We start from the raw sequence: 13,589 nt of genomic DNA, 5'->3' as shown, positions 1-13,589 counted from the left end.
ACTTGAGGTGGTGCCAGACTTCAGACTAGAATGAAATGGTCTCGGGCTCAAAGGTGACGTTAACCTTTGAGAGTGACTGTTATTGGTGGATAGGATACACAATCAAGACTGTTGATTCGCTTACTGATTTAGCGACAGGTGGTGGAAAGGATACACATCTACGACTGTTGATTTGATCACGAATACCAGCCGACGATTATTCCAAAATCAAGTGATTCGTTAGACTACGGATACCAGATTAATGGCATCTTGAACTCGTTGATTCACAAAGAATACCGAAAACAATGTTTGTTTAGAGAACTCTCATTTTTTTTCATTAAGAAAAATCTGTCAAACACAAAGTAAATCACCAAGATTTATAGTAAATATTGAGACCTTTCACAATCCAAAGCTGAAAAAACTAAACTAAAATATAAAGCTACTTAGCACATATTAACACACCAAATTAAAAACAACAAAACTGAAAAATTGCAAAAAAAAAAAAAAAAAAAAAAAAACGGACAGAACACTAAACGGCCGTTTTGAGGGCCTAACCGTTTTAGCATGTCGTTTCCAATTAAAAAAAACTACTTTATTCGTCCATTTCCGTTACCGAATTCTCAAGTTTCCAAAAACTGTAATCCAGTTTGTCATGCATTAGAGAGGTACTTCCATACTTGAAGCTGGCGTCAGGTTTCGGGTACGGGATCTTAGACTGATGATATGGATTTTGGTAACAAATGGGGTTGGGCGGTGGTGGGTAGATATCGAGTGCAGCGAGCAGAACACTCGATAAGGTATCCGCATCTAACATAGAAATAAGATGTGCGTTAAATTAGTTAAATTTGAATAAGTTCAAATGTTGAATAAAGTTGACTTTCAGTATTTGAATTAGAAACGACTAAAAACTAGTCCGTGACAAAATTCCAAATGCTTAAAATATCACATGTTATAGTTTATACTATGGCCGTTTGAATGAATTATGGTAAACGCAATAATCCTTGATTTGTTGCACGGTATTTCCTTGTTTATCTAGAACTAGTTAAGAAGGATTATTAAGGTGTACTATTGTGATATGTTTTTATACATATCACAAGGATTAAAGTCATGGCCGTGAACCTAATGTGACAAGTTAAATTCCGTCAAGAAGAATAAAAGGACGCATTTTAATATGATGATTTTCCTTAATGAGATTTAAACTAGCTTAAACATGTGTTTTATTCTCATTGGCTGAATTCGTTTCACAAATATTCAACTACTTGTTGTGTGACTAAATGAGAGAGGATCACTTCCCGCAATGATGAAGCGTCAAATTTTGTCTTGATATTTGGCGGATCACACATTAACACAGTTTGCATTGGGTATAAATAAACAAGTGTTTAACAGCCAAAACAATGATACTCTCTACGAAATATGTTTAGGTACTCGACCATATAGCTGTTTTTATATCGTTGATATATAGGTTGGGATTCCAAGTAGCCTTGATATTAAGAAATTTAATTTCTAGTCACTTGATTTACTTATGCCACACAGATTCTTTGACTGACTCTTGCGTAGTTACTCGTGCATCTCAAACCAAGATCAAGAAGAAGAGGTTGAGATCGGAATCCAAAAGCTACTACAAAATTCAAGCACGCTATAAAAAATTGGTACGATTAGCTTGTTATTGCTTTACATATTAGCATGCACATTGTTTATTGTTTAGGTGTCTTACATGTTGTTTAGTGAATTCCACCATACGTGTTTAAATAAAATATTTTTCTAAACCTTAAACTTCATTACGTTTCACCAAGATTGTTTTCTTATTTACCAATACAAGGGAGACTGATGAAATAATAACAAGAAGAGTAAAACTGTCAATTGAAAATCCCATCAATTTAATGATACTCAAGTAGAATATGAAATGTATATGAATCGAGAGGTTTTTGGTTTCAATTCGTTAGTTAAGTAAATTTATATCAAGAATGAAATCTTGAAATGGTTTTTGAATTTTTTACTCCAATACATCATTCTAAAGATTTGCTTATATATGGGTCCGTGTTGTCCGTACACTAAATCCAAAAAAAATAAAAATAGAATGGTTGAATTTGGTTAATGGAATCTAAGTTCAAAAATTGATTTGAACTAAAATTTACTTTCTAGTCCTTAAACAAGTTTTTTGTACCGAACCTTTAGAACAACCAAGCATGATTTGGGCCCTGTTGTACATTTGGAATAAAATAATATGTTAAGGCCCAATATAGATTTATGGCCGTGTCTAATTATTAAATTAAAGCCAATATCGATTATTGATTTAACACATGATATTTTCTTGATAATTTAGAACTAATAAGAATGATTAACGGAGTCTTAATATATAATAAGTTGTTGAACTATTAGAAGGATCGAGACTTCGCTGAGACTAGCGAAAGAGAAATATGGAATACGGTCATTGAGTCATTATATAGAACATGTCATTTCCTTATAAAGTGAAATGTTAATTATAATGATTATTAATGTGTCAACTTATTAGTGAATTTTTATTTATTTACTCATCACTAGTATCATGGATGGCCAAAACTGAAACATGGATGCGATGAGAATCCGGTCAACTAACGAATCAAAGGAATCCTAAATTTAGTTATTGGCTCGACCTTTTGATTGGCGCCACATCAGGGATGGTGTTGCATTGATTTATAGTGTTACTATTGTTTCTCCTCATCATCCTTCTTTATGCTTTCATGGAGCCCCTCTAGATGTTCATATTCGACGAGTATATGATGCTTCGAAGGTTATCTGAAGTGAAGAAGGCTCTTTGGTATAGTCAAGGGCGTAGTGAACATGCCTTTTTATTTGACTGCAAAGCAGAAGGCGATGCTTAAGATGTTGTCAAAGGTTTTCAAGGAGGCTAGGAGAGAACCTTCGCCATAATTTGATGAAAGTTTGTGCCTGTCGAGTCTTATTTCACTCTTCGGTTCACTCTTCGGTGTGTCGAGGGATGGAGTACTTCAATATCTCATGGGAGATTAAACTAGAGTCACTACAACAAATTTTGGATTACATGACGGAGTTTGCACAAATACATTTTTTTCCTTCTCTATAACCGATGTTGTCTTACATGCTTTTGACCACGATGATTGTAGCGCGGCTTGTGGATGAGATATTGTGTCTTCCATTCTTAAGAAACTTCATATTAAATTTGTAATAAAATACATTAAACTTCATAATAGTTCATATTATCTAGTTTGAATATTTCAGTTCTTACAAGCTAAATTGAAACTCCAATGGAGAAAGAAAGACAACATATTTTCAAACAATTAAACATACGATGTCCCATGCATGGTTTTAGGTAATAAACGATGTCCCATGATTTTATTTATTTATTAAAAATACATAATACATTCCACAAACTAAATTTAACGTGCATGTTACATGGGAACGGGGTCCACGTAGAGAGATTTGATGAGAGTCTTCATGAGTCCCCCAGAGTGGGTGAAAGTATCTTCATTCTTGTACACATTATCTACCACACGTGTGAAATTGACCATGCGTGTAAGGATAGGCAAAGGCACAGCCCTAGCCGGGTCAATCCACTCTTCCATTATATCCTTCCATGCATTAGTAATCCTCCTCCGAAATATTTTATACGTCTCTTGCTCCGACACGCCGTACTGTTTCATATAGCACTCCACGCTTGATGCAATATGCCCTCTCTTTTGCTCAAACTGCATAATAATAATAATAATAATAATAATTATAATATAATAATAAAGAACATGCTTGGTATTTGATAATGTATACATATAACTTAATGTGTATATTAATTAATGTAAGTTAAGGTGTATATTAGTTCTATAGTCAATCGTTGTTCTTTACATGGATAATTATATTTTTATTCTCTATAAAACAAACCTTATGAATTCGTCTCCTCATATATATATATATATATATATATATATACATATATACACACATATACCTTATGGCCCGCCATGTCATCCATGAGCCTAGTAATGACTGAGCCGGCACGAATAATTTTGGGATATTTGGAGCTCCATTCAAAGACCTCTTCTGTGGCAACATCTCCCATCCCAAGGAAAGAAGTGATAGAAAAAATGCACTGAGCAGACGTTATTAAAGAATGTTCCATGTACTCCTCCATTGTGGGCACATAATTCTTATTGACCCATTCGGCTTCATCTAAGTAGGCTTGGACAAACTCTTTCGTCTAGTATTCCATTCCATGCATGGTTTATGAAATGGATTAGTAATAAAGAACTCCCTTTTATACGTGTACATAAAGGTTTATACAATCACAATGTACGTAAACCATGACCTCTTGTTTGTTCACTTACAACATGTTTGGCATATTTCATTCGATACGATCCCTTGCCATCTTTACCCATTGAATCCTCTATTTCGTCATATATATCTAAAAATGCCTTGTAGATGCTCTTCATGTACTCGGGAAGTTCATCCACACAGCTGATATTCCAACTGAAACATAGAACACATATACAAATGGTCAGAGCGATAGTTTATCGATGTTAACGCAATTTTATTTTACAAACCTGTGGACTGCATTTGCGAATGCTCGGAGTTCCTCAATTTTCCCGTAAACATCAAACGTGTCATCAATAACTAGCAATATATAGCTTACTTTCACCAGTATCTTCCTAGAAAGGGCAAATTTCGGTTCAAAACAAATTCCCATCATCGTAAAGTAACACTCGGCAAATCTATCTCGAAAGTATGGTAGCTTTGATTCAAGATCCAGTCCCTTCTGCCACCTGAAGAAAATTATCAAAAGACAAATTATTTCAATAATTGTGATAAAAGGTCAAGTGCGAAGGAAAACAATATTTAGTTACGTACGCTGTGAGTTCATATAGTTCCATTTGGTGACACTCTTGGACTATATTAAAATCCAGCTTGGCAAAGTTGAGTAAAACCTCACTATGCGAAGGGTCTTCATGGTAAATAGAGATGAAATATCTTGCCTCCACTCGTGGCAAGCCTTTCAATCTCGGCCGTTCTAAGGCATGTTTGACCTGATTGGCAAGAAACGTGCCCGAATTTGATGATTTGGCGACCGAGGATTGAAGGTGAAGCGTCGTAAACGACACAGCCTCTTCTAGTATGAGCTCTCCATTAACCATTAGATGAGAAGCTTCGTACAAACTTAACATTCCATGAATATCACTTGTGAGCTCATCTTTAAACTTTCCCTCTTTGTTTGTGAACCCCTTGAATATATCTGCTTCCAGGGATTCATTATGATAAAAAAAAATGAAAAAGTTGAATGCGGACCAAATTACATATTATGTTTAACTAGTCAATGGGGTGATCATATTGTTATAGACATATTACCACTTGATATGTTATATCCTTCTTGTCTAAGCAATCGAAACCGAAGCGAAGTGGTATGCAAACTATCATTTTGGAATTCATCCTCACAAATGTTCATGATCCGTCTTAAGATGTCGCTTATTTCTTCCTCGAAGTGATACGAGAAACCTAACCGTTGGATTGTATCAACCAATTCTAGGGTTTGATCTGCGAGTTTCGTGGCAGCTAGTATCATCTGCACTTCCTCTTTTAGTTGCTGGAAATGTTTTTCAGTCTTGTCGTCCATAATCTACATACACATTAATATTATTTAAAACATATATATATATATATATATATATATATATATATATATGAGTAAGGAAATTTATATATAGTCACCTAAACCCTAAATTTATATATATGTTAATATTGCTGTATAAATCTATTTTTTTCAGAAGTGAACAAGTTCTTACACTTAGTCACTTAAACTTTAGAACTAAAATTTGTGTGACTGCTGTTAAGCATTTTCAGTTATTGTATAACTAGTCGATTTTTTTCAGTTCCATAAAACCTTAGAATAACAATAACTGTCTGATTAATTTCTGCATTAAAAGTCCACTGTAATCGTTTTTTTTTGTTTTACGACACTTTTAAGAATAATATCTTTATTACCTGTATAATTTTTTAGTTTAAATGTATAACCCGCGTATTTTTACATACCGAGGATTGAGAAGCATATTTGAGAAAATAATCACCCCAAATGGTTGGATGAAAATCTGCAGTTTGACGGATATCGGATACTGTCTGCGTGTCGCTTGAATGGGCACGAACTGATAAACTTTTCTGTTAAAAAAAAAAAAAAAAAATCCACGTGGTATATTTTTTATCCGTAGTTGATTAAATTTTGAAAAAATAAAAACAGAAACTAGATAATTATTTAATTTTTCAAATCTATATATATTTTCTTTAAGATATATTCTTAAATTAAATATATTCAGGGTGCATGGCCGCGTTGTACTTGTAGGTCCATTACTATTACTCTATAGAGTTATTTAGTGCGTATATATACTTTTTTTTTTTTGAAGGAATGCGTATATATATATATATATATATATATATATATATATATATATATATATATATATATATATATATATACTTACCAAAGCATGTTTGAGGAAATGATTGCCCCAAACGGTCGGATGAAAACCTAAAGTACGTCGAAATTTGGATTGTGGGATTTGACCGCTGAGATTATTGTTAATCGGGCATGAATGGACACAACCAGTAAATGATAGTGGCGCAGCCATTTCCCGAAAGGTGGTTTTATATCTTTTGTATTAAGTTTACTGTCTATGTGATAGTAAAGGAGATATGAGTGTGGCCTGATAAGCGCTACGCAATCAGCTATTTATAGATGTTAATCATTCGCCAAAACTACACATGATCTATGTTTTTGTATTATTCGTAGTTAATTATTTTATTTTATATCATAAATCTGATTTTTATTTATTTGATTTCTATAATGGAGTTGGTGGTTGTGTAAACTAAGGTTTTGAGTTTGTCGATTTACATAAAATAATTTATGGTAAAGGAAAGTTTTGCTAGCTACCGGCCACCGACATCACTACTACAAATGTTGGATTATACAACCCACTTTCTACAACGCTTAACATAAGCATTGTAGAAAGTAGGGATTCTACAATGCTTCACATAAGCGTTGTAGAAACATAGTGTTTCTACAACGCTTATGGCTAAGCGTTGTAGAATCTCGGTGTTTCTACAACGCTTACAGCTAAGCGTTGTAGAAACTTAGTTATTCTACAACGCTTTTGTTAAGCGTTGTAGAAGTACATAAATTTTAGATTTTCCACAATGTTTACACTATCCGTTGTAGAATCCTCGCCGCGGCACCACGTGATTTATGCCTCGGCGAGAACTTTCTACAACGCATGGTAAAAGCGTTGTAGAAGGATGGGCCTCGCCGCGGCACAATATCAACATCGCCGCGGCGAAACTTTCTACAACGCTTGTTAAAAGCGTTGTAGAATCTATTCGCCGCGGCGATAAATATTTCTCGCCGCGGCGACATAATTTCGCCGCAGCTAGAAATATCCTTTGCTGCGGCGAGGTAGATACCGTGGCCAAGCAGTTTTTTTAGAAACTGTCTCGCCGCGGCTAGTGAGGATCCTCGCCGCGACGAGACTTTCCTACAACGGTTATAATACCCGTTGTAGGAACACCTCGCCGCGGCGAAGACATATTTTCGCCGCGGCGAGGGTTTTTAGGTTTTCAATATAAAAGGCCGTTTTCAGTTTTTTTTTTCTCATTTTTTCCAATACACACACACGAGACAACCATTTTCGGCCGCATCTCTCCAGTTTTTTTCTTTCAAAATCCCTCGCCACGTCCTCGCCGCCCCAAAATCTCGCTGTCGCCTTGTCCTCGCCGCCATCCCTCTCTCGCCTTGTCCTCGCCGTCACTTTTCTCTCGCCGAGTCCTCGCCGTGCTTCCTCTCGCGCATCTCTCTCTCTCTCTCTTGCCACCTCATTGTAAGGTATGATTTTAAAAGTTTTTTAAGGTGTATATTGATTTAATTTCGTGTTGTTGATATGGATTTCTTGTTGTTTACCCGAATTGCATATAGTTTGATTTTTTTAATTCACAAATTTATGGTTTTGTTTGATTTTCTCTTTTTAGAACAAGAAATTAGGGTTTAGGTTAGTGGAATTTGAATGAGTGAATTTAGGTTAGTGGAATTTGAATGAGAATTTGAGTTAAATTGAAATGTCCGGATTGTGTTTGACATATTGTTACATAGGTTAGTGGTTAAAATGGTTATGTATATTAATGTTGAGATTGAATTGTTTATGAATTTGTGATTGATCGAATTGTTCATGAATTTGTGATTGGTCGAATTGTTTATGAATTATTTGTGATTGTTGGAATTGTTTTAATTTGTCATGTTTAAATGTATATTCTTGGAATTGATATATAATTTGTTATATGTTAATTGTAGAATTGTTTATGATTATGTTTTGTAGGAGCTTGAAAATGCCTCGAACTAAAAACACGGCCTCCAAGGCTCCGAGCTCTTCCAGACGTCAGAGTAAAGTAAAAAGCAAGCGACCTCGTCAACAGTCTCCCGAAGATGAATATAACACGAGTATCTTTACTAGCAAGGTCGCGGAGGAACGCTACGACAAAATCTTGTCACGTAACATTATCCATGAGAGAGGATTCAATGTAAGCAATACGTCGGATATAGGAAAGCAAATCCGCAACAGCATAGTTGGTCATGATTGGGGGAGGTATTGTGCTGTACCCGAGTTCGATTCGAACGTCAACTTCGTGTACGAATTCTACGCAAACTTGCCGGACTCCCAAGCTGATGTTGTGACGGTCCGTGGGAAACCGGTCGATATGAGTATCGAAGCTATCAACGATCTTCTTGGGACCCCAAATGTGCCTTTCGAGAACGAGGGCTGTCGAGAATGGCTAAGAAGTTGCAGCCATGAGGAGATGTCGCGGGTGTTGTGCATTCCGGGAGAGGATTGGGTCACTGAAAAAGGAAAAAGGGTACTCAAGCGTGACCAACTCACCAGGATCGCTAAAGCGTGGATTTACTTTGTTTGCGCTCGTCTCTATCCAATCAAGCACTTCACCACTCTCGACGAGGATCGTATCCAAGTGTTGTTCTGCATTGTTAAAGGCCTTTCCATTAACGTCGGTCGATTCATCTATAATTGGATGAAGAAACTCGACTATACTAATGAACGACACGGTTTGCCATATCCGGCGATCATTACCGGCCTTTGTACAAATGCGGGGGTACCACGCTCGAAAAGGGATACGATACACAGTTCAATGGGGCCTATTACGGATTCCATTATCGAGCGGTACAAGATTAGGGAGGATCCACAAGCGGAGGAAGAGGAAGAAGCGGAGGAAGAGGGTGAAGATGGGGAAGCGGAGCCCTTATTGCGTTTACCAGCGCCTCCGGTAATCGACCCCACCACCATCGACTACATTGCTCATTGCTCCAACTATCTCGTCGGCGGGTTCCAACACACGCAACAGTACATGCACCAACAAGCGGAGTATGGCGCCTCTCACATCAATCAGTTGAACGATCTCTACTCTCGGTGGGACATCAACCAAGAGAATCAGGTGTTATTTCCTCCATATCCTCAGTACTCCGACTATCCGTACGCACCACCACAGTGGCCACCGCATATGGCACCTCCTCAATATCCGGCGAACCCACCACCACCACCGAATGACGAGTAAATTTCAAGAACCAACAACACCAACTCTTCCATATAAATTTCAAACTCTTTTTAAATTTAAGTTTCAGTTTAAGACTCGCTTGGTTTGTTTATGTTTATGACTAGATTACTGTGTTTTATTTGTGTGTTTGAGACTATTCAGTCTTTGTTTGAGACTCGTTTGGTGTGTTTTATTTCATATGTGTTTGAAACTTGATGTTATATGTTTAAGACTAGTTTGGTTTGTTTTATTTATTGTAGAAATTTTAATTGAATGATAATTTTTAGTTGGAGAACAGGTTAAATATTGGAAAAAAGTGAATGAGTAGGTGGTAGAGTGCTTCTTCGCCGCGGCTAGGTACCTTTCTCGCCGCGGCGTGACTATTCTCGCCGCGGCACAGTATATTACCCGCCGCGGCGAGTGCTCTACGCCGCGGCTAAAATATTACTTCGCCGCGGCGAGATTTTGATTTTTTAATACCGAGAGTCTGTGTTTTTTAAGAACTTGTCTCGCCGCGGCGAGTTGATATTCCCGCCGCAGCGTAATGACCTCGCCGCGGCATGGAATATACGTTGCCGCGGCGAGGTTTCTACAACGCTTTTTTAAGCGTTGTAGAAGGGTCCTCGCCGCGGCAGGATTTGTATGTCGCCGCGGCGAGATTTTGATTTTTTAATACCGAGAGTCTGTGTTTTTTAAGAACTTGTCTCGCCGCGGCGAGTTGATATTCCCGCCGCGGTGTGGAATATACGTTGCCGCGGCGAGGTTTCTACAACGCTTTTTTAAGCGTTGTAGAAGGGTCCTCGCCGCGGCAGGATTTGTATTTCGCCGCGGCGAGAGTTTGATTTTTTTATACCGAGAGTCTGTGTTTTTTAAGAACTTGTCTCGCCGCGGCGAGTTGATATTCCCGCCGCGGCGTACTGACCTCGCCGCGGCATGGAATGTACGTTGCCGCGGCGAGGTTTCTACAACGCTTTTTTAAGCGTTGTAGAAGGGTCCTCGCCGCGGCAGGATTTGTCTGTCGCCGCGGCGTGATAATCCTGCCACGGCGAGAGTTGTACTCAGCCGCGGCGATGTTGGAGAAATGTGATTTTAATGTAAATGACATTGTATAGAGAAATTTTGAATGAAAAATAACGTTGTCCACAGGAGAACAACATAAAATCCAAAATGAAAATACATTATCTAAATGTTTAATATCAAACAAAAATAGGATCTATATCCTTACGAAGTAGATGTGACACATCGTCATCATTAAAATCATCCACCTCTTGATCAATTGGCGGTAATCCTGATGTGAACGGAGGAATGCTAGACATGTCTTCGTCTTCTTCTTCGTTACCGTTTCTCGCTTTCATATTAACCACTAATGATAACTCAGGATTTGCTGGATCCGAAACATAAAACACTTGACTTGCTTGCGAAGCCAAAATAAATGAATCATTCTCGTAGCCAATCCGTCTAAAGTCGACAATTGTAACTCCTTCATTATCAACTTTAACGTGATTATTGTCTGCCCATTTGCACTTGAATAATGCGACTCGCAACCCGCAATAATCAAGTTCCCAAATATCTTCAATGTATCCGTAATACTTCATAAAAGCATGTTTTGGATTCTTATCTTTTGCCGACGAAACATGTAAAGCTTCAGCAAACAATGTAACACCACTATTTTGTACGGGATGCTTGTTGTCTCGTTCCCTTGTGTAAAATGTAAAACCATTAACAGACCAAGCAGTGTACCTTGTAACCATTGAGGACGACCCGCCAGATAGTTTACTCAACGTAGATGAATGTCCTGCCTCTATAAATATGCGTTTTCCAAGCCAGTTTTGAAACAAACGGTTGTGCTCTTCTTGCAACCATTTTTCATTTCTACCCTTCTTTGGATTATTCACTCTCAACTCATTCAAATGAATATCCACAAATGGCTTGACATCGGAAACGTTGTGTAGCACATGGAGACTTGCTTGCTCCCATTCTTTTCGGTTGACGATCGAATAAGTACCTATAATGAAACAAATACTTAAAAATAATGTTCATATATAATTTAAATAAACAAATAAAGTGTTAAAAAAATACCTTTAGATAGAGCTTTTGAATCAAAATTGGTATTCTTGGGTAACCCAATTTCGTCTGTATTAGCTAAATACTCAGAACAAAACTCAACCGACTCTTCTGCTATGTAATTTTCAACTATGCTTCCTTCCGGCCTATTGTAGTTCTTCACGTAGCTTTTCAACACTTTCATATAACGTTCGATTGGATACATCCACCGTAAAAACACGGGCCCTCCTAATTTCACTTCACGTACCAAGTGGACGGTTAAGTGGATCATTATGTCGAAAAACGAAGGTGGAAAGATCTTTTCGAGCAAGCACAGAGTTTTCACCAATGCTGACTGCATTAAATCCAATCGAGTTGGATCGATGACCTTCGAGCAAATCGAGTTAAAGAATACACATATCTTTGATATTGTAAACCTCACATCTTTTGGCACAATTCCTCGCAAAGCAAGAGGCAACATTTGTTGTAGCAGCACATGACAGTCATGCGTCTTCATTCCAGTAAGTCTCAAATCTTTCAAAGACACGAACCTCTTATAGTTTGACGAATGACCTTCGGGGACTTTAATAGAAGCAAACCAGTTACACAATTTCTTTTTCTCCTTTCGATCTAGAGTGTACTTTGCCGGTGGTAATTTTGTTTTTTTCCCACCCCCCTCCTCGGGATGCAAAATGCTTCTTATATTCATCTCTTTGAGATCCAATCGAAATTGTATTCCGTCTTTCGATTTATTTGGATCATCAAGAAGTGTACCAATAAGCGATTCGCAAACATTTTTCTGGATGTGCATAACATCCAGACAATACCGGACGTAGTGTGTCTTCCAATAAGGAAGGTCGTAGAAAATCGATTTCTTCTTCCAAGGATTCTCTTTGAACGATTCTTTAGTACTAGCACTCTGCTTTCTTTTCCCAAGCACTTCATTGACGTTTTTAACCATCTCATAGACATCTTCACCAGACAAAATTCTAGGAGGGGGTCGTTCTTCTGAATTTCCATCAAACGCTTGTTTCAATCTTCTATACGAGTGATCTCTTGGTAAGAATCTTCTATGACCCAGAAAAACAGTTTTCTTACCATGCTTCAAACGGATGGAAGATGTGTCTTTCATGCAAATCGGACAACCAATCGAGCATTTCACAGAGTATCCTGACAAGTTTCCATAGGCCAGAAAATCGTTAATAGTCCACATTAACATTGCCCTTAAGTTGAACGAATCTCCACGGTAAACGTCTTTAACTTCCATCCCTTTCTCCCATAACATCTTCAAATCATCGACCAACGGTGCCAAATAGACATCAATATCATTTCCTGGTTGATTCGGTCCTGAAATCAAAAGCGTTAACATCAAGAACTTTCTCTTCATACATAGCTTTGGAGGGAGATTGTAGTTCACAAGTATAACCGGCCAAACACTGTATTTACTGCTCATCATGCTGAACGGGTTCATTCCATCAAAAGCTAGACCAAGGCGCAAATTTCGAGTATCAACACTGAAATCCTTATACTCTAAATCGAATTATTTCCACTGTGCAGCATCAGCAGGATGTCTCAACATACCATCATCGATACGCTTTTCGGAGTGCCAAACATGTTATTCGCGTGTTCGACACTATTAAACATTCGACGAAAGCGCGGCATGGGAGGAATGTACCATAACGACTGAAATATATTTAACGAAAATCAGTAATAAATAATGAATATGAGCTACATGTATTTCCTAATCAAGTGATGAAAATGTACGTACCTTAACTGGAACTCCTTTAACCCCGTTACATGGAATTTTACCCTTCTTCCACCGTGACTCTTTGCACGTCGGACATTCATCTAGATCTTCATACTCGTGTCTATATAAAACACAATCATTTGGGCACGCATGGAATTTCTCGTACTTCATGCCTAGTGTACCCAAAGTCTTCTTTGCTTCATACATACTTAAAGGTACTTTATTGTCTTTCGGCTATTTA

The 13,589-nt window shown here is 37.6% G+C and overlaps 1 protein-coding gene across 1 annotated transcript; it reads right to left on the bottom strand.

The window, feature by feature from the left end:
* Positions 1–3,328: 3,328 nt before the first annotated feature.
* On the bottom strand, positions 3,329–6,599 carry LOC149398376 ((-)-germacrene D synthase-like). The gene is made up of 8 exons (XM_089614571.1): positions 6,453–6,599; positions 6,010–6,132; positions 5,329–5,596; positions 4,834–5,215; positions 4,530–4,748; positions 4,314–4,455; positions 3,938–4,186; positions 3,329–3,683 (listed from the first exon to the last, which is right to left on the bottom strand). Exons 1-8 carry the CDS (start codon positions 6,597–6,599, stop codon positions 3,387–3,389), a joined length of 1,827 nt encoding a protein of 608 aa, XP_089470697.1. The 3' UTR covers positions 3,329–3,386.
* Between the last annotated feature and the right edge of the window lie 6,990 nt (positions 6,600–13,589).

This window comes from Urtica dioica, chromosome 5 (genome assembly GCF_054948205.1).
Source record: "Urtica dioica subsp. dioica isolate 48M chromosome 5, U.dioica_male_clone48M_v1_H2, whole genome shotgun sequence".
NCBI lineage: Eukaryota > Viridiplantae > Streptophyta > Magnoliopsida > Rosales > Urticaceae > Urtica > Urtica dioica.
This window is presented reverse-complemented; position numbering and strand designations above follow the sequence as displayed.